Here is a 21,871-nt window from a genome sequence, read left to right as displayed (position 1 = left end):
CTCCTATTTCAGTCATTGTGGATGTACATGCTACAGGGCTTTTAATTTGACACGTCTACAGGAAGTGTTGAGCTGATATTAGCAGCAAAAGCAACAAACAGAAATGTTACGAGGAAAACAGGAGCAGATCATAAAAGAAGTAGGCTTCATACTAATTTATGACGAAATACAGAGCAATAAATAAAGTCCTGTCTCTAATATAAGCCTGCTTCAAAATAAGAGCCCGGTGCCCTCTGCAGTTGAGGTGAATAATTGAGGCAGATTCCTGTACTTCAGATTGTGTCAATTGGTTTCAGAGAGAGAGCCAACCAAAAACTATTCTCCTGCAGCAGATAACATGCAGCGAGGCTGCGTGTTCCTGTGCTGTGGTCTGGAGTCCAGCGTAATCCTGCTGCAGTGGTACGAGCCGATGCACAAGTTCATGCTCATTAAGGTACGTGTGTTAAACCTTTGATCATTAATATGTCTTCTGTACTCTCTACTCTGTGACATCAGAGTTATCTCTGTAGAGTCCAAGAAAAGACAAAACGTGAGCCTTTTCAATGTTAGCAGGTTGTATTTCACTCAGTGGTGGAAAGTAACTAAGTATATTTACTCAAGTATTGTACTTAAGAACAATTTTGAGGTATTTGTACTTAAGTATTTCAGTTTTATGCAACTCCATACTTCTACTCCATCACATCTCAGAGGGAAATATTGCAGAGGTTGGACCAAGTCTTTGTTTTTGCGAGTCACAAGTCCCAAGTCCTAAACTTTAAGTTTGAGTTCGCCTCGGTCTATCGTTTTTGACCCACACGTTCTGTATACTGCAAATCTTTTTTTCATTTCTTTTTTCACTGCATACTTTTTGTACACAAAATAAATTATCTTTGGCACCATTTTTTCAAACTGGCACTCAGGAACGTAACAATAGTTACTCATGATTCTCTCTCGTAACTTGATTGTGTGCTGTCGGATTGTTTCATACAAAGTGAATCTGGAGGTTTACGTGTTGACTTGCTGGGAATGAATTGTGTTAACGTTAGTTAATTCAGGTAATTGGTGGTGGCACATTTTTTAAACAACATATTTTTTTATCTTTGGGCGTGGGGGGGAAGCTAACAAGTATTTTAAAGTCAAAAGTCTCAAGTCCAAGTGAAGTCACAAGTCTTTTTTGATTTTTTATCAAGTCGAGTCTAACTCCATCAAATTTGTGACTCGAGTCTGAACATTTTCATTTTTCAATCCACTACTTTTGGTACTTTAAGTACATTTTGATGCCAATAATTTTTTACTTTTACGGCAGTGGAATTTTGAATGTAGGACTTTTGTTTGCAATTGAGTATTTTTATAACATGGTATTGCTACGTCTTGCACCACTGATCTCACTACTAATTTGTAAAATTAGAGTATCATAAAGGTCCAGCCATTAACATGTATTAACCGTGCGGTGCTTCTTCTTGTTTGTTTGTGTTTTTCTGTGTTTAGTTGTGTTATTCTGTATTTGTTTGTGTTTTTCTGTATTTGGTTGTGTTTTAACGGTATTTGTTTGTGTTTTTCTGTGTCTAGTTGTGTTGTTCTGTATTTGTTTGTGTTTTTCTGTGTTTAGTTGTGTTGTTCTGTATTTGGTTGTGTTTTTACAGTATTTAAGTACTTTTTCTGTATTTAGTTGTGTTTTTATGGTATTTGGTTGTGTTTTTACGGTATTTTATTGTATTCTTTTGTATTTGCAGCACGTTGACCTATCAGCTTCACCGTACGATCACAATCTCAGCCTTTTCTCTTCCTGTAAAGTTCAAAATGTTTTGAAGTAAAACCTGTGAATTCATTATGAAAAATACAACAATGATATGTGCAAGTTGATATGATGCATTGTGTGATACCCTGAGCCTATCTTTGTCTCTTAGTTTTCACTATTTTTATTGGGCTGTTAACACTGACTGCTAATAAAACGACTGCTGGCAGTGGAATAAAGCATTTTATGGTCACTATTATATTTAAGAGTTAGCTATCGACCTTTGACCATATAATGGCTATGGTTTTGAGAACAGGCCCTCTGTTCTGCACCATACTGTGCCCTTGACCAAAACACTTAACCTGTCTGCTTTGCTTGCTGCCCTGCATGAGATGTAAAACCACAAAAAGATATTTAAAAGAAAATTAAACCCTTGCCTTTCCTCTCTCATGCACGCAGAATTTTGACTTCCCCCTGCCCAACCCTCTGCGGGTGTTCGAGATGGTGACGGTGCCCCAGCAGGAGTACCCGCTGGTGTGCATCGGCGTCTCTCTGGGATCCAGCCCCAACATGCCCGTCATTGTAGAATACATCAACCTCAACTCCAACACATCCTGGTTCACCAACTCTGGCCTGGGTAGGTTGAAGCTGCATTATTACGTCCATTATAAAACTTAGAAAAGCAACACATGTCCTGCATTTAATGAATCCTTTAAATGTCTCTTTTTACCTCAGTGTGTTGGCTGTAAGGCTATTATTCTTTCATAATCTACCATAATCTAATCTCTGTATTTTAGCTACGTACACATTTCTATGTGCCAGGAATAATTTCATTTAATGAGTTAAACATCAGTTGTTGGCGCCAAAATCAGAGTTCTTCAAAACATAAGTTAGCAAAGAAGAAAGTTGTCAAGATCTTGATGAAAATATAAATATTAGTTAATTTATTGTATTAGTATTCCTTTTTCCATCATATTATTGAAGACAAAATGACACAGCACATTGATCTGAATTCTCTGCTGAGCTTCTTCATTTCATGTTGTTGGTGCCGTTGGTACTGTGTCTGTTTGTTCTTCATTCTATATTTTGGATCCCCGTTAGCTTCCACAAAGCGGTTGCTATTCTTACTGAAGTCAAAAACAATAAAAACATTTTTTCAAAGTAAACCATAGTGTATCAATAAAACAAGCCAAATGTCAGGATGAGAAAATAAGTGAAATGGCTCTACAACGGTCACAAATACACAACAATGATAACAATGAATGTGTGTGTGTGTGTGTTCTTACAGAGAGACCTTGCCCAGATGTAGTTCAAGTAAACCAGTTAAGCAGTAGCTCACTGCTCGTCCTCATAGAAAGTAAGTCATTGCGTTAAAGTTTGTCATTAATATCTAAGTATTTACGATACAGAATATTTTTCAGATAAATAACACAAATATCTGTATGTATCTGTTATATCATGGTATTATTGTATCTATTGTGATTTCACTGGGTCGAATTTCTGCAGCAGCTTCTCGTAACTTTACCTTACTGTTTTACTTCCTGTACACATAACTGTATATATATATATATATATTTTACAATAGAGAAATAAGATCTTGATTATGGAAAATACCCCCAAAAATGTTATTCTGTAGGTATTTTTTCCTTAATAGATGTATGATGTGATATCAAGGTGAAAAGGATGTTTTTCTTCAACAGGCAACTTAACACTGTCTAGGGATTCAGGGTTTAGTTTCCCTCTGAGGGTGAAGATGTCGAAACTACAACTAAAACAACTGCCCATAATTATGATGATACTCTACATTATGTTCTGTCTAGTTCTACTGCTACTGTCTGTGCCATTCCAACACAAACCCTCTCTCCTCCACAGAGTCGGTACATATAGTCAGTCTGAAGGGGGAGCTGAAGAGCAACAGGCCTCCGACACGAGACACCACCTTCTCTCATGCTATCGAGTCTATAGGTGAGAACATCCAGTGACTTAACAGTACCAGTCAAGTGCTGTACTGAAGTACAAATTCAAGGTACTTTCAGTATTTCCATTTCATCATACTTCTACTCCACTACATCTCAGAGGTACATATTGTACTTAAGTTACTTTTCAGATGACAGTTTTTCATCCCCGTCCTGTCCAGTGAAAAGCCAGTATCTCCAGATGTTGATGTTGATACTGAGTGTTTGTGATAAACTGAAGGATGAAGTGTTCCTTTATGTGTTGAGAAAATCCTCCTACTTCTTCATCTGAATAACTCTTTAAAAAGCCTCTTGGATCAGCTGGAAAATGCATCGTCACAAAGCTGAAAACAGGACTATTTATCTTTTTTAGAGATACGTGACGAGACGCTACAAACATATGATGATCTAATAGAATATAATGCATTGATGTAGATTAAACTAACATACACATCAATGCAGCCGTGATATCAATCCAGAAACATCATGTATAACAGTAAAACACTGACAGGGAACATTTTACTGTACTATCAGTACATTTTGCTGGTACATACTTTTACTTAAGTAAGGTTTTGAATACAGGACTTTTAGTTGTAGTGGAGTATTTCCACAATGTGCTATTAGTACTTATACTTCCATAAAGGGTCTGAATACATCTTCCACCACCACTGACCAGTGATGGTTTATATTGTAGGTGATTGAAGCTCAGCATTGACTCTGTGTGTCTGTCCAGTGTATTTTGAGGACACGCTGCTGGCAGTGTGGCGTCACGGCTGGCAGAGGAGAGGACAAGGTTTCACTGATGTGCTGGAGGAAACCACCGACCACAGAAAGATCTACAGACTGGTGCAGTCCGACAGGTACGGCATGTCTTCACTCCCTGCCGTGGTGTTGGTGTGCGGTCGCTTCGTTTTCTTTAGTTAGTTTCTTCAGTTGGAGCTTTTTTATTTGTCTGTTCTGCTTCTGTTTATCTCAAACAATTAGGGAATGTAAAACTCTTCACTCTTCAGTCTGATATGTTTTTCCCCAATATCCAACAATAAGAGTCTACAGTCATGCTAGCAACTCTGAGCTGCTTTACTTAGGCACAGTGACGCTACAAGCTAAATGCTAACATCGGCATGCTAACATGGCAATGTTACGCAGGTGTAATGTTTATCATGTTCACAATCATAGTTTGGCATTTTAGCATGCTAGCATTGGCTGATTACAGTGGTGGAAAGTAACCAGATATAGCTACTTAAGTACTGTACTAAAGAACAATTTTGAGGTACCGTTACTTCCATTTTATGCTACTTTATACTTCTACGTACTCTGATCGTACTTTTTACTCCGCTCCATTTTGTTGGATAATGTTAGTTACTTTGCAGATTGAGATTATTACTAGAAAATACAAATCAACTCTAAATGATGATGTGATATTATATAAATAACTACCCAGCAGTATATAAAATAGTTAAAATAATTTCTACCTTTACCAGCTTAAAGTGACGAAGACATTAATGTATCACTAGTTATAACTCAGTAATAAAATATATGATTTTGAAATTGGCCATATTGCATAATAAGTACTTTTACTCTTAGTACTTTTAGAATATTTTGATGCTGATACTTTTACTTGAGTACCAATGCAGGACTTTTACTTGTTTCTACTTTCGTAGGTCTTTGTATTCCTTACAGAACATTGGCCATTGATGAAACCATTCACTCTTACTTGTAACTCTTACTTGAGTATTTTTACACAAAATGTCATGGACTTCCATCAAATAGTCGTTGATATTTCAGTCTGGACCAAACCGACTTCTGAATATAACAATATATTCTGGATTTGCATGAACATATGCGACCCTATCCATTCACGACTTACATTGAGATTTCCATTGAGTTCATGCGGGTTTGAACTTCTCTGTATCCGTTGCTCGACCTCCTCTGACCTCCCTGACCTTCTCACTGCAGGATGGTCGTCCTGGAGACGCGTCAGACCGAGGACCAGTCGGGGCTGTCCAACCTGTACGTCCTGGAAATTGCCGAGAACTATCTCATGCTGACCTGACTCTCCAGTCTGCTGGCGTGAGGGCATCATGGGGAAACTCCCACTCGTATATGAATGCCTCCACGCAGGACTTTCATCTGTCATCATTACCCCTGACAGGCGTGGATGCCACAGTATTTTATTTTCTAATGCGAGGAGAGGAGATATTAGGGTTAATTGATGGCAGGATGTTGCGAAATTCGAACTTACCAAAGAGGAAAGTTGTGTTGAGGCCTTCAATCTGAGGGTGTCTGCTCTTATTTATGCTGATTTGTGTGATCCAGAACAACTTCCAGAATCCAGACAGCTGAGAAAACCCTAAAATGAACAGAGAAGGAAGGTCCTCCTCTAACACTAAAGAGGAGTATCTACTTTCTCCTGCAGGGACTGAAATATTGTGGATGTCTTCCAGCAAATGCGTGGATGGACTCTTGCTGTGTGGTTTGTATGCCAGCGTTCAAGATACACACTTCTCACTGCCGTTACATTGTAATAAAGTCAAAGAACACAACGTGAGGTGAGCTGTACTGATCTTGGAGCGTTAAGTGTTAATAAAGCGTGAACATTATACCCACTGTGTTTACATTGCCCCATTGTATTTGTCTGTTTGAAGTTAGAGGCTAAAGTTAAAAGTCAAATAACCTACTTTTATGATTAGTTAACAGTCTTTGGTACGTATAAATGACGTTTTGGGGGATTGGTCTACTTCCAGGCATGTATACTACCGTTGAAAAATTTGCAATCAGCTGTTATGTTTTTCTTCTTTCCTTTAACACAATTATTTAAAAAACTGCATAATTTAGACACCAAATGTTTTATTCACATTTGAAGTAGTTTTGAAGAATGAAATGATTCAAACTTCCATTTAGTGGACGTCCCCACAGTGTTACATGACGGGAGAATTCTGTTGAATTGGATGTAGAATTTGTTTTCAGTGACCCTCCATCATTATTGAACCACAATGTTGGGCTCTAAATATTGAGTCTCATGTGTGTTTGGAGAGGATCCAAAAATCAACCATATAAACTTATTTTGCAGTAAAATATTCAGTTTGTAGCGTTGTTGTCCTGTAAGAACCACTTATCTCTAAATCCACTTGTCATGAGCAACACTGTTCTATTTAAACTCGCTATTGGTTTACACTCCGAGGCACGGCCTGGGCACCCTGAAAAAGATCATTTTTACTCAAGGCCCAATTTAGGGTTTGTCCCACCTGTACAAGCCGTCGCGTACAACAGCTAGCTTGTACGCCCGATGTTACGCCGGCATCGCTCAGGGTGTCTCGCTCCTCCGGACTTGCCCAGGCATTAGCCATTAACAGCGGCCGAACCATAGGTGCCACTCGCAGCTTGGCCCACTTGGTGGGGGTCCGGGGACTTTTTGTCCTTTTCAGGTAGCATCAGCATCCCTATCAATCTGCTGATAAGGCAACCAGTGCAAAGCTAACTTCCGGGGTCAGCCTACAAAATTCCTCGCCCCTGCACCACTCTATAGCAAAGCCCATTAGAGGGCACTGTACGCGCCTCTTAGAACTGGAGTTACACCCAAGTAACTACTACTATTTCAACTACTCACTTTGCAAAGATGCATTTTCCATCTGACCTGAGAGGATTTAAAAAATAATGTATTTAAGAAGTAGAATAATGTTCTCAATACATTAAGGATGCTTAAGAATTCTTGAGGTTATCAAAAACATTAAACATCCTCACATCTGGAGATACGTGGTTTTCACTGGAACTAATTGGGTTAGTTACCAACATCATGTTGCTATTTTTTTCTGAGACAACATATCTTAAAGGTGGTGCTGTTGGGTGTTTATAGAGGTTAAATGAGGGGTAAATGAACCCTGTCCATGGCCGGATGCTTCCCCCCCCCCCCCCCCCCCCCCCCCCACACACACACACACACACCACACACACCCACACACACACACAGTGGGAGGCTGCGCAGTGCCAGGCCGGGCCAGTAGCAGCAGTCGATGCATCATCACGTTCTTTACGCACACTGGATGAACAGAGGCAGAGACCTGGTCGAGGATGATGCTTACACCGGCTCAGAAGGGCTTCCTCTCGGGGTTTGTTTACCAGGGAGCAGCGATATGGTCGCTGGTAATGGTGTAAAATGCACTGGCGCAGACCGGGTGTGCTGGTCAAGCCTAGCTGATCTCGGTTGCTCTGCTTCGCCTCTCCCGTTTTTATTGTAGTAGGCTACTTTAAAAAAAAATATTGTAGTGATTATTTCCAGGTCACAATCTCAGTTTCCTGTGCGGCTTGTTTGTACTAAAAATGGCCGGAGATGGCGGCGCTCTGAAGGATATCAATGAGATTAAATCCCAGTTCCGGACCAGAGAGGGTTTCTACAAACTGCTCACCCTCTCGGACTCGCAGCAGCGGGGCGGGCTGGCGCGGGGTCCTTCCTCCGGAGCCACGCTGGGCCCCGGGGCTGGACCCGGTGCGATACCGGGCGGAGGGGTCGGGCTGCTGCAGGGGCCCGGTGCTGCCGCGGCCGCAGCTGCCGCCGCCGCTGCCGCTGCCTCCTCTTCGTCCAACGCCGCGGCTAACTCCTCTCCAGCGGGCTTCCTGCCGCCGGTCCGGGTCTCGATGGTCAAGCTGCAGCCCGAAGACCCGGGCGAGGAGTCGGAGCGGGTGTGCTTCAACATCGGCAGGGAGCTGTATTTCTACACGTACACCAACATCAAGAAGGTGAGCCCGTTCTCCTCCTCCTCCTCCTCCTCCTCCACCTCCTTTACAGCCAGAATGACAGATCGGGTGGTCAAGGTTAGCTTAGCCTGCTAGCCTGCTCTGCTGTTAGCTCTTTTTTTCATCATCTCTTTTAAAACCGAGGCTCTTGTTTAGCTGCTCGTGCTGCACAGTGTATGCAACCATGCACATATTACATCTGTACTTGTCATGTAATGCGACGTGATCATTTTTTGTGAATGGACAGTGAATGGTGCATCATGCAGACGGATGCAGCACGAAATACACTGTAAGCCTCTGACTCCTCCACTCCATTCATAAAGGCTGTTTATTCTCTCTACTGCATTCTGAATGTTCATATGAACAGCTTCTTTCTTGTAGTGGAGTATTTTCACAGTGTGGTGTATTAGTACTTGTACTTCAGCAAAATATCTGAATACTTCTTCTGCCACTGGCCCCCTAAGATCCCACAGTTTCTGTTTGGAGTAAATGCACTGATGCTGAAGAGAGACATCACAAGACTAATCAGTTACCAGCAGATGGTTTACAGAGACACTGTTGATATACACACTGTCTCCCTGTCCGCTCATAAAGTAGATGACGTCCACTGCCGATCAGAAGTTATTAATCTTCTGCTTCCAAAGCTTGATTGTGTCCAGTCAGATGTCTGAGAGGATGACTATCTATACGTCTGAATGGTCTTTCATGCTTTTATCTTGTAGAAAGTCCTCTTTACTGATCGATGTGGTTTTGTTTTGGAGAACAAAACTCTGACAAAACGGTTCAGTCAGACTGTCAACAGAAAGAGACAAAGATCCTCTGAGCAGCAGCTGAATAAGAACAGAATAAATCAGTCGTTGGAGAAACAAACTGGAAGCTTAACATCAAAATGTGAGCAGATTTAAACAGGAAGAGCTTCCTGTTTCAGTGTCAAGTGTTTAGAACAAGCTGGAATATCAACAGGCAACGTGTTGCTTTATCAAAGCTCTTCTTCAAACTTCACAGTAGAAACAGAAGGTTAGTCTAGAGTTAGCACTGTTGAACATCAGCTGAACTAATCCCAGTTTAAACCTCTTCAGTCTAACCACTGAGTAGACTGCAGAGGGCCCACAGAGAGACAGACCCACTCAACATGTAGAGCCCAGTTCAGTAATGACGGAGGATCACTGAAGACTACATCCAAGTTCAACAGTATTCTCTCCTGTCATGTAACACTGAGGGGACGTCAGCTAAATGGAAGTTTGAATCTTTTTACTCTTCAGAACTATTTCAAAGGTAAACAAAACATTTGGTGTCTGAAATATACCTTTTTTTCACTACTGAAATAGTTTTTATTGACGGAAAGAAGAAAACTGATTCATAACACATTATTGCCAATTTGTTTTGGTGATGCATTTGGTGACAAAAATGTTTTCCTTTCATACATACTTGCCTGACAAAGAGAGTCCTATCTGCATTTGTCCTCCAGTTTCTACCCACGCGGCTTGTTTTTAGCATTGCTAGCATTCACCAAGGAGTCTTTTGCTTCTTAATGAGGATTTTCTTTAAGGAGGAACTGGAGGACAGATGTAAAAGCCCCCCCCCCCCCCCCCCCCTTTTACATATACATGGATCAACAAGGGGAACATGTTTGTAGCCGACTACCTATTTAAAAACGTCATGGCCTCTCTTTCACTGCACATTAATTTATTTCACAATAAATTGAGTTCATTTGGCAGGAATTTGTGTCTTTTTATGTCTTTGATTTGTCTCACGTGATTTCTGCAGGAAATCACATGCTAAAACATTCACATGCTGCAACAGACTGAAGACGCATATAGCCAGATTTAAGGCAGCGGCACATGTCATTTGTACTCGGCATCCTCAAAATGTCATGGGTTTAATATCAAAGAACCTTGAGAGGGGATGTTGTTTTTAACGTTTGTACGAGAGATGCAGCAAGACCAATATTGGGCCGTCTCAAGATGTTGGGGGCCGATTTATTCGATTCAATTCTATTTTATATACATTATATAGTGGAATTTTAATTCCTGTTTAAGTATTGATTATTTTGTTGCTCCATTAATCGTAAATCCTGTACGTTTTCAAGATGTTTCACCAGGTTGCTGGTGCACTATTTAAAAAATATAGGAAACAATTCAGTAAATCTATTTCTATTAACTTGTTACATTTTATTTTACAAAATTTAAGTCAGGCCCGGTGTTGACTTCCACCTAAAATGAATGATCCCTCTCACTTCCACACATTGAGGCATTCAGCTTGTCAATTAAACATCGGATTGGATCGCTACTCTGTTCCGGCCACGGTATCCGTTTTACAGCAGGAATGCTCCGATATGTTTTTCCTGTCCTGTGTCTGACTCCCAATACCTAAACTCAAGGTATGTGCCGATACCAAGCACAGACCAATACCTACATTTACAGATACGGGGTAGATTTAGATCTTGACAGCAAGGACTGCAGTGTAATTCAGAATGACTTTAGCAAGCTCTCAGAGATCAGGTGTTACCAGCCACAGCCCACTGAAAGGTCACACCTGATTCTGAATAGCGCGAGTGTTTTCCAGTCTGGAAATACTCCTGCAGCCATGTTGCTTCCTGGTGTTTAGAGGTGGAAAGAAACGTCAGCGTCTCTGAATCTTGCTCAAGGAATTTTTTTCCCCTGTTTGGTTGTTGAATGTCGTTTGAAACAAATCCTTTGCACCTTCGTTCTGAAGCCAAAACCTGATGTTCAGCATTGAAGAATGTGATTCTGCTGTAGCTGCCATAGAAATATCTCAATGGTACCTTTTTCTCATTCACGCTTGGCAATCGTCTGTAGAAATAGAAATGAACAAATGACAAATGGGCTCATGAATGTAAGACACATTGTCAGCAGATGTTTGTAACTGTGGAACAGATTTTGAACGACCCCTTAATGTCCCTGAAACTCTTGTGAACCTTCACTCTGCATCATGGTTCTCTTTATTCTCCTTTCCGTCTCATCTGCAGGCTGTAGACCTCAGTAAGCCGATAGACAAGAGGATCTACAAGGGGACTCAGCCGACATGTCACGACTTCAACCAGTATTCCGCCACGGCGGAGAGCGTAGCCCTCATCGTGGGTTTCTCGGCCGGACAGGTCCAGTACCTCGACCCCATTAAGAAGGAAACCAGTAAACTCTTCAATGAGGAGGTACTGTATTTGCCTGTTTCCCCTCTCTGTTGTTCAAGTGGCAAGGGAGTTCGCAGCTGTTTGTCGTCACAATTATTAAAGTTCGCTACGATACAATGGAAGTAATTTGTCTTTTTTGTATTGACTTTCTTTGTCGTAGTTTGGATGCTGCAATGACTTCAGAGTTGTCCCTTTCACATTCTTTTATTGCGTCTCCTGAACTGCCTCTTACTGTTTTTAATGGGATTCTCTTTAATGGGATTCCCAATTAAATTTAGGAGATTAGGGATGTGTGTGTGCACGACTGCATGCAGGCAGACTTTGTGTTTGGGTGTCTCCCGAATCTGTTCAACTCCGTGGGATTTGCTGTTTTTCTTTCCTCATCTTCCCCCCCTCTGGTTTTCTGTCTCTGCCGGTTCCAGTCTGTCTCTGCTGCAGCTTGTTTCTTAATTGCTGTTTATGCTTCTCTCAATACTTTATACATAGTGTCAACATAAAAGCCCAATCAAATCAAAGTATTTCTAATATCGCCATTTTTACGCATCTCTTCCCATTCCCCCATTGCTCATCCCATCTCCTCTTCCATCGTTCCGTCTCTCCCAATTTTCCTTGCAAACTCTCCTTCCTCCACCTCCTTACTGTTTTCCAGAGGTTGATAGACAAATCCAAGGTGACGTGTCTCAAATGGCTCCCCAAGTCTGAGAACCTGTTCCTGGCCTCCCATGCCAGTGGCCACCTCTACCTCTACAACGTGGACCATCCGTGCGGCACTGCGGCCCCGCAGTACTCTCTGCTGCGGCAGGGAGAGGGCTTCGCCGTCTACGCCTGCAAGACCAAGACGCCGCGCAACCCATTGCTGCGGTGGGCCGTGGGCGACGGGGGCCTCAACGAGTTTGCGTTCTCCCCGGACGGCGTGCATGTGGCGTGCGTGGGCCAGGACGGCTGCCTGCGCGTCTTCCACTTTGACTCGATGGAGCTGCAGGGGGTGATGAAGAGCTACTTCGGCGGGCTGCTGTGCGTGTCGTGGAGCCCAGACGGGAAGTATCTTGCCACGGGCGGAGAGGACGACCTGGTTACCGTCTGGTCGTTCGCAGAGAGCCGCGTGGTCGCAAGAGGTCACGGCCACAAGTCCTGGGTCAACGTGGTGGCGTTCGACCCCTTCACGACTTCCCTGGAAGACGAGGAGCCTATGGAGCTAAGCGGCAGCGAGGAGGACCTCCACCAGGGGCCGCCAAATAACTCCATGCACTTTGGCCGGGTCCGAACAAGCAGCACGTTGTCGCGTCTTTCTCGGCACAGCTCTAAAGGAGGCGGTTCGGCGTCGGTCACGTACCGTTTTGGCTCGGTGGGGCAAGATACCCAGTTCTGTCTGTGGGACTTGACGGATGACGTGTTATACCCACGCCTGCCGCTGTCCCGCGCCTTCACTAACACTTTTGGACCATCGCTGTCCAACTCTGGCAGCGGAGGGGTCAACAGCACCTCAGTTGTCGGAGGAAGTGGAACGGTTGAGGGGCACCACCACCCGCCTAACACTAACACCGGCGGCGACAACCCACCGACGCTCCCCTTACCACTTCCTCGCTCCCTCTCCCGCTCCAACTCTTTGCCCCACCCTGCCGTGGCAAACGCCTCCAAGGGCCAAAGCGCCACGGAGGGCAGCGGGGGAGGCGGAGGAGGTGGAGGGAGCGCTGTCGGAGGGAACAGCACGCCGTTCAGCATCGGCCGCTTCGCCACGCTGTCGCTCCAGGAGCGCAAGTCGGACAAGTCCGGCTGCAGCAGTGGGGTGGAGAAGGAGCACAAGAGGTACCACAGCCTGGGCAACATCAGCAAGAGCAACGACAAGATCAACGTGGCGCCGAGGAGCAACAGGCTGGACGCCGCCAAGGTCCTGGGCACCACGCTGTGCCCGCGCATGTACGAGGTGCCACTGTTGGAGCCGCTGGTGTGCAAGAAGATTGCACATGAGAGGCTGACTGTCCTGGTGTTCATGGACGACTGCATCATCACAGCCTGCCAAGAGGGTCTCATATGCACCTGGGCGCGGCCGGGGAAGGCGGTAAGTCTCCGATCAACCTTTTTTCAATATTTGTTGATTTATTGTTGAGTCAATGAAATGTCAGTTAATAGGGAAACATGATGATGTAGAGATGGTCGTATGTGTAGCTGAGTTTGTGAGTGAGTGACTGTGCACCTCTGTGTCTGTTCGCAGCTAATCTCACATACTGCCGCCCCAAACTGCAGTTACTCAGTTATTGCTCTATGCTCGAGGACCTCTCGTGGTTGCGGTGACACACACTTTCTCAAAACATCTTTTCTTGCATGCTGCTCTGCGGCCAAAAGCACAAACCGTGTTCGAAATCGCATACGAACGTACTGCATACTACATAGTCAGTATGTGTTTCATACTGTCTACTAAATGAACGATTAAGTATCATTTTACCAGCAGACACTGAAGTAGGCTCAAGCGACGGCACGGTTTCAAGGCACCCCAACAGCAGCTCCGTCACATTTCTGAAAACGATCGCAGCAAATTCACTAAAAGGGATTATTTTAGTTATTTGGATAAATTGACCATATATTTGGAATATAAATGGATATTTTCTCGCCTGAAAACAAATTAAGACTGCCGGCCTGCCTCAAGGCACCCAGAGGCAGTGCATTGTGGGGCCGTTGAAAGCTCACACAATAGCCAGGAACATTTTTGAGCAGAAATTCCCTGCATTGTCTCAGCAAACCTGTTATGGAAACTGATCAAATATAGGACTTCTTTGCAAACGTTTTTATTTGGTATATAAAATGTGATAGATCAATGCTGAAATGTGAGTCTGTCTTTGTTCTTTTTGAATGCTCCAAATATAGATAACGTTACCATAACAGCATGCATAGAAACGCATCAAAATCCAAGCAGCTGCTCACTTGGCGTTAAATCTAGACGTTTCTTAACCAAAACATGAGTTTCATATCAGCATTTCTACATACTTGGTCTGTTTGATATGATTTTAAAGTTCAGAATTTCAGTGATATTCTGCAAACATGTTTTTTTTTCGTTGCAGGTCAGATTTGTTTTGAGTGTTTTATGTGGAGGATATTTCAGAGCGCAGGAAATGGTCACCTCTCTTTTCCTGAACAGCAGTGTTCTTTTTTATCTTTCTTCACTGATTGTCATCAGTGTCTAACTTTCCTTCATGTTTTGTCTCTCTGATCAGAACCTGACAGCACAGAACGGCAACTCTCCGAGCGGCACGGTGGTATAGCTGTAGGAGAAGCCCACTGCAGTATTACACCGTCAGTATGAGCCTCTGTACCTGCCACGACCCAAACCATGATCCCTGCTGATTTCACTCTCACGGCGGCCAGCTCGGTGGGAAACACTTCCTGAATCACCAAAACTAACATCACATCAGATTTATGAAGTCTTCAGGTAGACTTTAGAAGTTAGCTGGCAGTCTTGGGAACAACTAAGCAAAGATGTTAGCTAGCATATCAGCTAGTTAGCCCTTTAGCTCTGCTTAGACTAGGTTCTGGTAGCTAGCCGAAAGTATGTGGACACCACTTTGGTCTGGGATTTTTTTATTGTTTTGGTAACGCCCCTTTGTTCCTGTGATCTTAACTACTACTGCACACAATTATGTTTCAAACAACAGTGTTTTTCCATCTTGACATTTTGGGGTTTCCTGTCTTTTGAAAATTCACAAGTGCTTAAAGAAATGGTTCTCCCACCAGTGTGTGGTGGAAGAACTTGACTGACCTTCACAGACCTCAACCCCATTTAAAACTCCAGACCTGATCACTTTTTCACCTCAGTAATGCTCTTGTAACTGAATCCCTGCAGCGTGGTTATAGAGGCTGATTATAGCAGCAGAGTAATGCTCATGGTTTTGGAATGAGATGTCCAACTATCACTTATAGGTGTGACGTTCAGGTGTCCACATACCTTTGGCCATATCATGTATTTAAAACGTATCTGCCCCACACAGGAACTATTTTGTTCCAAATTGTAATGAGTCATTCCTCTTGTTAGCAACATTAAGATCCACAGATTCTATTACTATTCCGCACAATCATTTGTTCATCAAATACAAAGATGATTTTCTTTCTAAGCCAAAATACCCGACTAAAACTAAATGGTGTCCTGATTAAACAGGTGGAGCCCCCATCCTTTTTTAAAGGTGGGTTTGAGTGCAGTTTTGAAAGAGAGAGGGGGTGATGGAGCACTTTTTACTGTAGTGAAACATTTGAAATGTCTGATTCCTGATGTTGTAGATATGGTGAACAGCAGTAGAACGGAGCCACACTGTACTTCAGGGAGAGTTTCCCACCTCGTGCCACAGTGAAAGTTTAAGTCCCCCCCCCCCCCAGAAAGACGGCATCCAACACACAGATATCCTAACCCGTCTGCAGATCTGAAGCAACAAGCAGCGAGCAGCGTCGTCCAATCCCTCCCGATCTCCCCTTCATGCGAAAGACACAGCAAAAGCCACGGCCATTGTATTTAAGTTATTTATTTTATTTATAATGTAAATACTGGAAATACTCTATAAATACATAAAAAGGACAAACGTGTATGGGAACAATGACTTCACGGCAAGGAAGCGAAGAACAACAAATGGGAAAGATGAAGAATATTAATATATGAAGATCCTTCTATTGTACATAGCAACCACAGCTAAAAAAAAAAAAGAATGTCTGCTGTTTTAGGGAACTTGAAGATGTCAATGTCTTTTTATTTCGTGTGATAAGAGTTTCCTCCAGTTTGTCCCTGAAAAGCAAGCTGGCGGAAGCTCTTTTTGGGTCCAGCGTGACCTTTTTGGAGGCGGCTGACCCGAGTGGAGCACAGAGAGGCTGCGAGCTGTACATTTCAGCCGACTGATCCCAGCTCACGGGTCTGAATAATACCGATTCCCCTCAACATCGTGATCGTGTGTGTGTGGACAAACGGCATCAAACAAACACACTCTTGCACATTCTGAACGTTAAAACGGCTCCACACACACACACAAACACACACTCACGTAAAACACACACGCTCATGGTGTAGCATCACATATACTGTATCTTCATCCCTGTTGCACCTCAATGGCCTCTTGCAAGAATTTGCACATACAGTTCATCGTGAGCCGCCCGACGAGAGACACAAGGGGCGTTATTGTCTGATCTGAGCTCTGCAGAAACGGCTCCCCACCATTCACTGGGTGTCTCTGCTGCAGAGGATACATGTCCTTTGTCAAGATTCAGATTTTCTTTCCTCTTTTTGTCAATTTTGATTCTGCTTATCGAATATCAAAAATCTTTGTCAGATTCCTGACATGTTATTTAAGTAACCAAATTGTGTTGGGCGCAAACACCACCTCTGTTTGTTTTTTTAGCATATTTTTGCGTTGCCTGCCGTAAACCTGCCAATTTGTGATTAAAAGGTGAAATAAAAAAACCTACATATTCTTTTATAACTTTATTGTTTGCAGTTTTACATTTGTTTTTGCTGAGGTTGGACGTGCAAAAGGTAAACTGATTTTGAAGCATTATAAACAGACTGTCCATTTGGCTTTTTCCTTCATTGTTGCCTGAGGTTGTGTTCCTGTGTCGGCTGATTCCTCTTTGAGAGCTGCTGTTGTTCTGCTCCCTCCACGTAGAACCTGCAGTGGTAGTTGTTAGGAGCGGTTCACGTTTTTAGTGTCTTTCCCAAGTCAAGAGTTTTTCCAGCCACGCTAGAGGCAAGGGATAGCAATGTCTGTCTGTCGGCCATTTTGTACGGACATTCGTGATTCCCAGAGGATGAACTCTTCTGACTTTGGTGACTTAAGGTGCGTTGCGTTTGGTGTGAACGCACCTTTAGGTAGTTCAATATTTTGGTTTATGAACGAATGCCTGCAAAACTAATGGCATCCCCATCAGTCTCCGCTAGCAAATGTTAGCACGCTAACATGCTGAACTAGGATGATAAACATGGTAAACATTAGCATTTAGCTCAAAGCACCACACTGTGCCCAAGTAGAGCCGCGAGCACGGGAGTTCACTTGTCGTCTTGTGTCCATTTCTGTGGAACTTTTTCAATTTTTTTCCAAAACCACAGCCGTCAATGAGCACGACATCTTTTGAATCACTGGGGGAAAATTAAACCTCAACTCAAACACAAAACTGTGAATACATATTCAGGAAGCACGCTACAGACTTCCTCCTGCATGAAATCATTTTCATTTCATTGAATCCATACTCTCTTCTTCTGACACTCCCGTCTGCCACATCGTGATGGAGTCAGGAATCGATAAGTGGAATTGAAAAAGCACGTCGAATAACGAATAATTGGTTCGTTTTTCAATTTTGGAAAAGGTTTGAATTCAAAAACCTGGCTGATAATCAACACACCTGCACGCCGAACTATTTCCGTCCACCTCTAAGTCGTGTGTCGAGGTGTTTCTGAGGATCTGTCTGCTTTGTGTTTTTGGCTACAAACTACGATCTTACATGTATTATAGAATTGGAGGCTCACAGTGCAGCAAGCCGGCAGTATTTTTATCAGCATTTTTATGAGTTATGGAGTTACCTCTCTGACAATTCATCCTATAAATAGCAGAGCAACTTCCAGCACTGCAGAAGCCAAGGTTATACCCTCGTAGCAGCAGACAAAACCGCCAGGTTTCCTCACAGCCCATATTCACTGGTCGTCATTGTCATAGCAACAGCAGAGTGTCTCGAATGAGCTCATGGGCCTCGATCTCGACTTAAAGGCTAAAGGAATGCTTCATCATGACGGGGAAAAATAGATCTGTTCAAGGAATAATTCACCCCAAAATATCGACCTTTCTTCTAAAGTATTGAAGTGAACCCTGAGAGACGTTGTGCAGCTTCTGATGTTGAGGTCTGGTTCACAGTTGTAAGAGTAACTAAACCCCCAAACCACTTTGTTATGCTGAAAGCCAATGTATATGTGTCATTAGAAGTGCTGTTGCAATTGATTTTAGCTGTCGGGAGGTGAGGTATAGAATGCTGCATCATTTTTGCACATCTGGTTCCCTCGCCTTGAAATCAATGTTGATGTTTTTAATGGGTTTTTGGTTAGAAACCTGAAATAATTTAATAATTTACTTGATTAACACAAGTTTAAGAGATTTTAACTTTTTGTTCAACAAAATAAAATACGTCCGTAAACACCCCTCTTGTGAATTGTGAAGCTTTTACAAAATGCGGTTGCTAACAAGTGGCTAAATGAGACTACCAGACGTCATAAAAGTGGTGTTCATTCGTGAAGGTTATCTTGCTAAACAAAGCGTGAAAGTATCATAAACGTTTGTTTGCCACAAAAGCTTATTTTATATAATCCAAAATCTTTCTGGCTTTTGTTGAGGGAACCAGTGTGATACTAACTTCCTGGTTGGCCTACAAAAAGTACATCATCCCTGCTGCAGTCTATATAGAGGCAGCTGTCACCAACCAACACTCTACTGCTAGGGATTTAAAGGGTAACTGCTGTCATGAACCTGAATTTGATATTGGTAAAGTCCGGCTAAATAATGGTGGAATTAGCAAGCTAGCTAGCTAAGTCAGCCCCTAAATGACTAAAAACTTCATGATACTTTCATGAGATTAAATATCCAGGGAAGATGCACTTCAGCCAGAACTCTGGAGTTTAGTAACTTTTGAAGATGCATTCGGATCACGAGCGGATAATTACGTGTGTGAACACAACTTGATTTAATGTCTCAGGCCTCACCCACAGGTGGTCAGGAATGCATTTGTTCACATTAGCTGTGTGTGTGTGAATGCAAATGAGTTCCTGACTGCATTAAAGTCCGTATATTAGTATTCATACAGCATGCCAAACCTTCCAAACTCAAAGTGAGTTATCTTCTCTTTGTGCTCCTCTTCTCATGAAACTTAAACTTTATTACAGTCGTCATACACACATGAATGTGACATACATGATACATCATCCGAAGCATCTAGCAGTAGTGGGCTGAGGAGCAACTTGTGGTTCAGTGTCTCGCTGAAGGACGCTTTGACATGTGGAGAGTAGGAGCCGGGGATTGAACCGCCAACCTTGTGGTTAAAGGACGACCCACTCTGAGCACCAGCCGCCATCGCGTTTTTCCATTTATTGTTTTTCTGATCACAGTCCTCTTCTTTAGCTCTACAATACATCCAAGTACATTATGTGTATTTTCAAATTTGAATGTACATAAACATAATCAGGATTTGAACAAAAGATACCAGGTTTGTGAGTCCTGCACTCGGGCACGAGAGGAGTTATGGTCCTGCTGCTGACGTGAAGGGCTAAAATGGAAGCAGATGTGAAACACAACCCTTGTGTGCTCGTATGTCGCACTTGTATTCTTTTTGTTTTTGGAGCACATCATCTCCACCAAAAGTCCCTTCACTATTTGACATGTTTATGCCCATCAAACAAACGTTCCTGTGGGTGAGTCATGGAGAGAATCGACCGGGTGTACAGCTCCGCTTAGCCTCAGCTGAAATCATTAATAACAATGAAGGTGGTCAGAGGCTGGATCGCTCAATGGGCCAGAAAAGTCCAATTAATAAAGTTGACCTTGACAAATGTTAACAGATTCATTAAATACCATCCTGCGGGACAAGATTTAATTTCCAAAGCCTACTTGAACACTCACTATTTCAAACAAATAAAAGATGCAGTCTGTTAAAAGTGCTTTCAAGTTTCTCATCCGAGGATGTTATTGCTTTCTGAGCTTTGAAAAACAACCAGGTTATGTTTGAATTGTGTGCTTCATTCTGTCAAAGCCGGAGGTGAAGGTAAAGAACAGAGTAAATAAATGGAAGGTGATGGTTTTCATTTGGCTGTGGAAGCATTTAGGATTACGTCTCAGGGGGCTGTTTGAAGAACTCACAATGAACTGAACCAAAGCCCCTCCACACACCTGTGTGCCTCCAGACAGGACGGCAAATGAGACGACCACATTTAACAAAAATAAAGCTCTGAATGTCTTTTTGCACACAAAACAACTCATTACCAAGGGAACAAACATCATTCCATGTATGATGTTCACTTTTATGACATTTCAGACTGAAACAAGACACTTTATTGAAGCTTTTCTTGTTTCTTATTTCTCCATGTTTGTTTGTGTATGTTTGAAATATGCATTCTCTATTTCCACCATACCACATGCACAAACACTCTCTCTCTCTCTCACACACACACACACACACGCTTTTCACACACTTTACACAAGTTATAACGGCAGAATGACGTCACTGTGTCCAGTTTGTATCTGAAGATCTGTTATTAAAACCTGAAACAGTTGTGTGTGTCCTGTAATGTATATCCTCATGACGTTATACCAGTTCAACATCAGTATGATTGATAATGAGAGAAAAAATGGGAATACCCAAATGACAAATTTGTACTTCAGAACAGTACTTGGCTCCATTGGTTTCCATTTCCCTTCAGTACTAAAATAAATTGACTTGAAACTTGCATGAGTGTGATTAAACAAAGTTCATACAGTACATTCATTTCAGCAAAGATAAAGATACATTCTCATAGCAGACATGAGTGGATCCCAGAAGAGAAGAAACAATACATAGTAAAAATAAAAGTAAATTGATTAAATACGTCATGTACCAGTTCAGTAGTAGTTTGACAGACATACTGAAGGTGATCGATAGAGGGCGCTACAGTTAAACACAGTCAGCTTCACGGCTTCTCTGCATCCGTGGAGGAAGATAACGACACAATGGCCAAATCCCAATGTCCCCCCTAAACCCTCAAACCCTGAACCCTCAAGGACTTACTGACGTCACCTGGTAAGTGGTTGAGTGTGAGAGGCTGTGAGGGCTTGAGATGGTGTAAATAGGAATGGGACAGCACCTTGCTGCAACATATCACGTTACCATGAAAACGACAACAAATATGATGTACTGTGTGTATTTATTTTATACTTTGTACTCACTGATTTGAATGTCTTCCAGGCTCTTTACTCACAAGATGAGAAGTCATTTCATATAATCTATTTACTCGTTTTTGTCAAAACAGCTTCAATGACAAAATCTAATATTTAATGAATAAATAAATAAATATTCTCTGATTTCATGTTTATTTTTTGTTCCATCTTTAACCCTTAATGTTTCTGTGTAAATGTAATACTCCAGGCTGAACACACGTGAGCCGTCCTTTGTTTACCTTTTTTTTTTACGTCTCCATGCGTCCACTGGTTACCCCGTGTTTAACGTCAACATTGCAATGATTTGTGGGTAATTCCCTTAGGATAAATCAGCATACCATGCTGACTTGCGGAAAGGGTTCATTAAGGGCTCAAAATGTCTGCGAGAGAGCCCTCAAACACTCGA

At 42.5% G+C, this 21,871-nt stretch overlaps 2 protein-coding genes across 2 annotated transcripts in view; both read left to right on the top strand.

Moving 5' to 3' along the window:
- Positions 1 to 6,270, top strand: part of map4k1 (mitogen-activated protein kinase kinase kinase kinase 1) — a 34,278-nt gene extending 28,008 nt beyond the window's left edge. Inside the window, exons 27-32 of the mRNA XM_079166031.1 lie at positions 330 to 433; positions 2,174 to 2,351; positions 3,003 to 3,071; positions 3,587 to 3,679; positions 4,403 to 4,529; positions 5,626 to 6,270. Of these exons, the coding sequence (XP_079022157.1) occupies positions 330 to 433; positions 2,174 to 2,351; positions 3,003 to 3,071; positions 3,587 to 3,679; positions 4,403 to 4,529; positions 5,626 to 5,722 (668 nt within the window). The 3' untranslated portion in view covers positions 5,723 to 6,270. The remainder of the gene's footprint in view (positions 1 to 329; positions 434 to 2,173; positions 2,352 to 3,002; positions 3,072 to 3,586; positions 3,680 to 4,402; positions 4,530 to 5,625) is intronic.
- Positions 6,271 to 7,971: 1,701 nt separating this feature from the next.
- Positions 7,972 to 16,886, top strand: LOC306701109 (WD repeat-containing protein 20). The gene is made up of 4 exons (XM_079166356.1): positions 7,972 to 8,403; positions 11,390 to 11,572; positions 12,201 to 13,610; positions 14,761 to 16,886. Exons 1-4 carry the CDS (start codon positions 7,987 to 7,989, stop codon positions 14,806 to 14,808), a joined length of 2,058 nt encoding a protein of 685 aa, XP_079022482.1. The 5' UTR covers positions 7,972 to 7,986; the 3' UTR covers positions 14,809 to 16,886.
- The last annotated feature ends 4,985 nt before the right edge of the window (positions 16,887 to 21,871 follow it).

Source organism: Pholis gunnellus (genome assembly GCF_910591455.1).
Source record: "Pholis gunnellus genome assembly, chromosome: 9".
Taxonomy (NCBI): Eukaryota; Metazoa; Chordata; class Actinopteri; order Perciformes; family Pholidae; genus Pholis; species Pholis gunnellus.
This window is presented reverse-complemented; position numbering and strand designations above follow the sequence as displayed.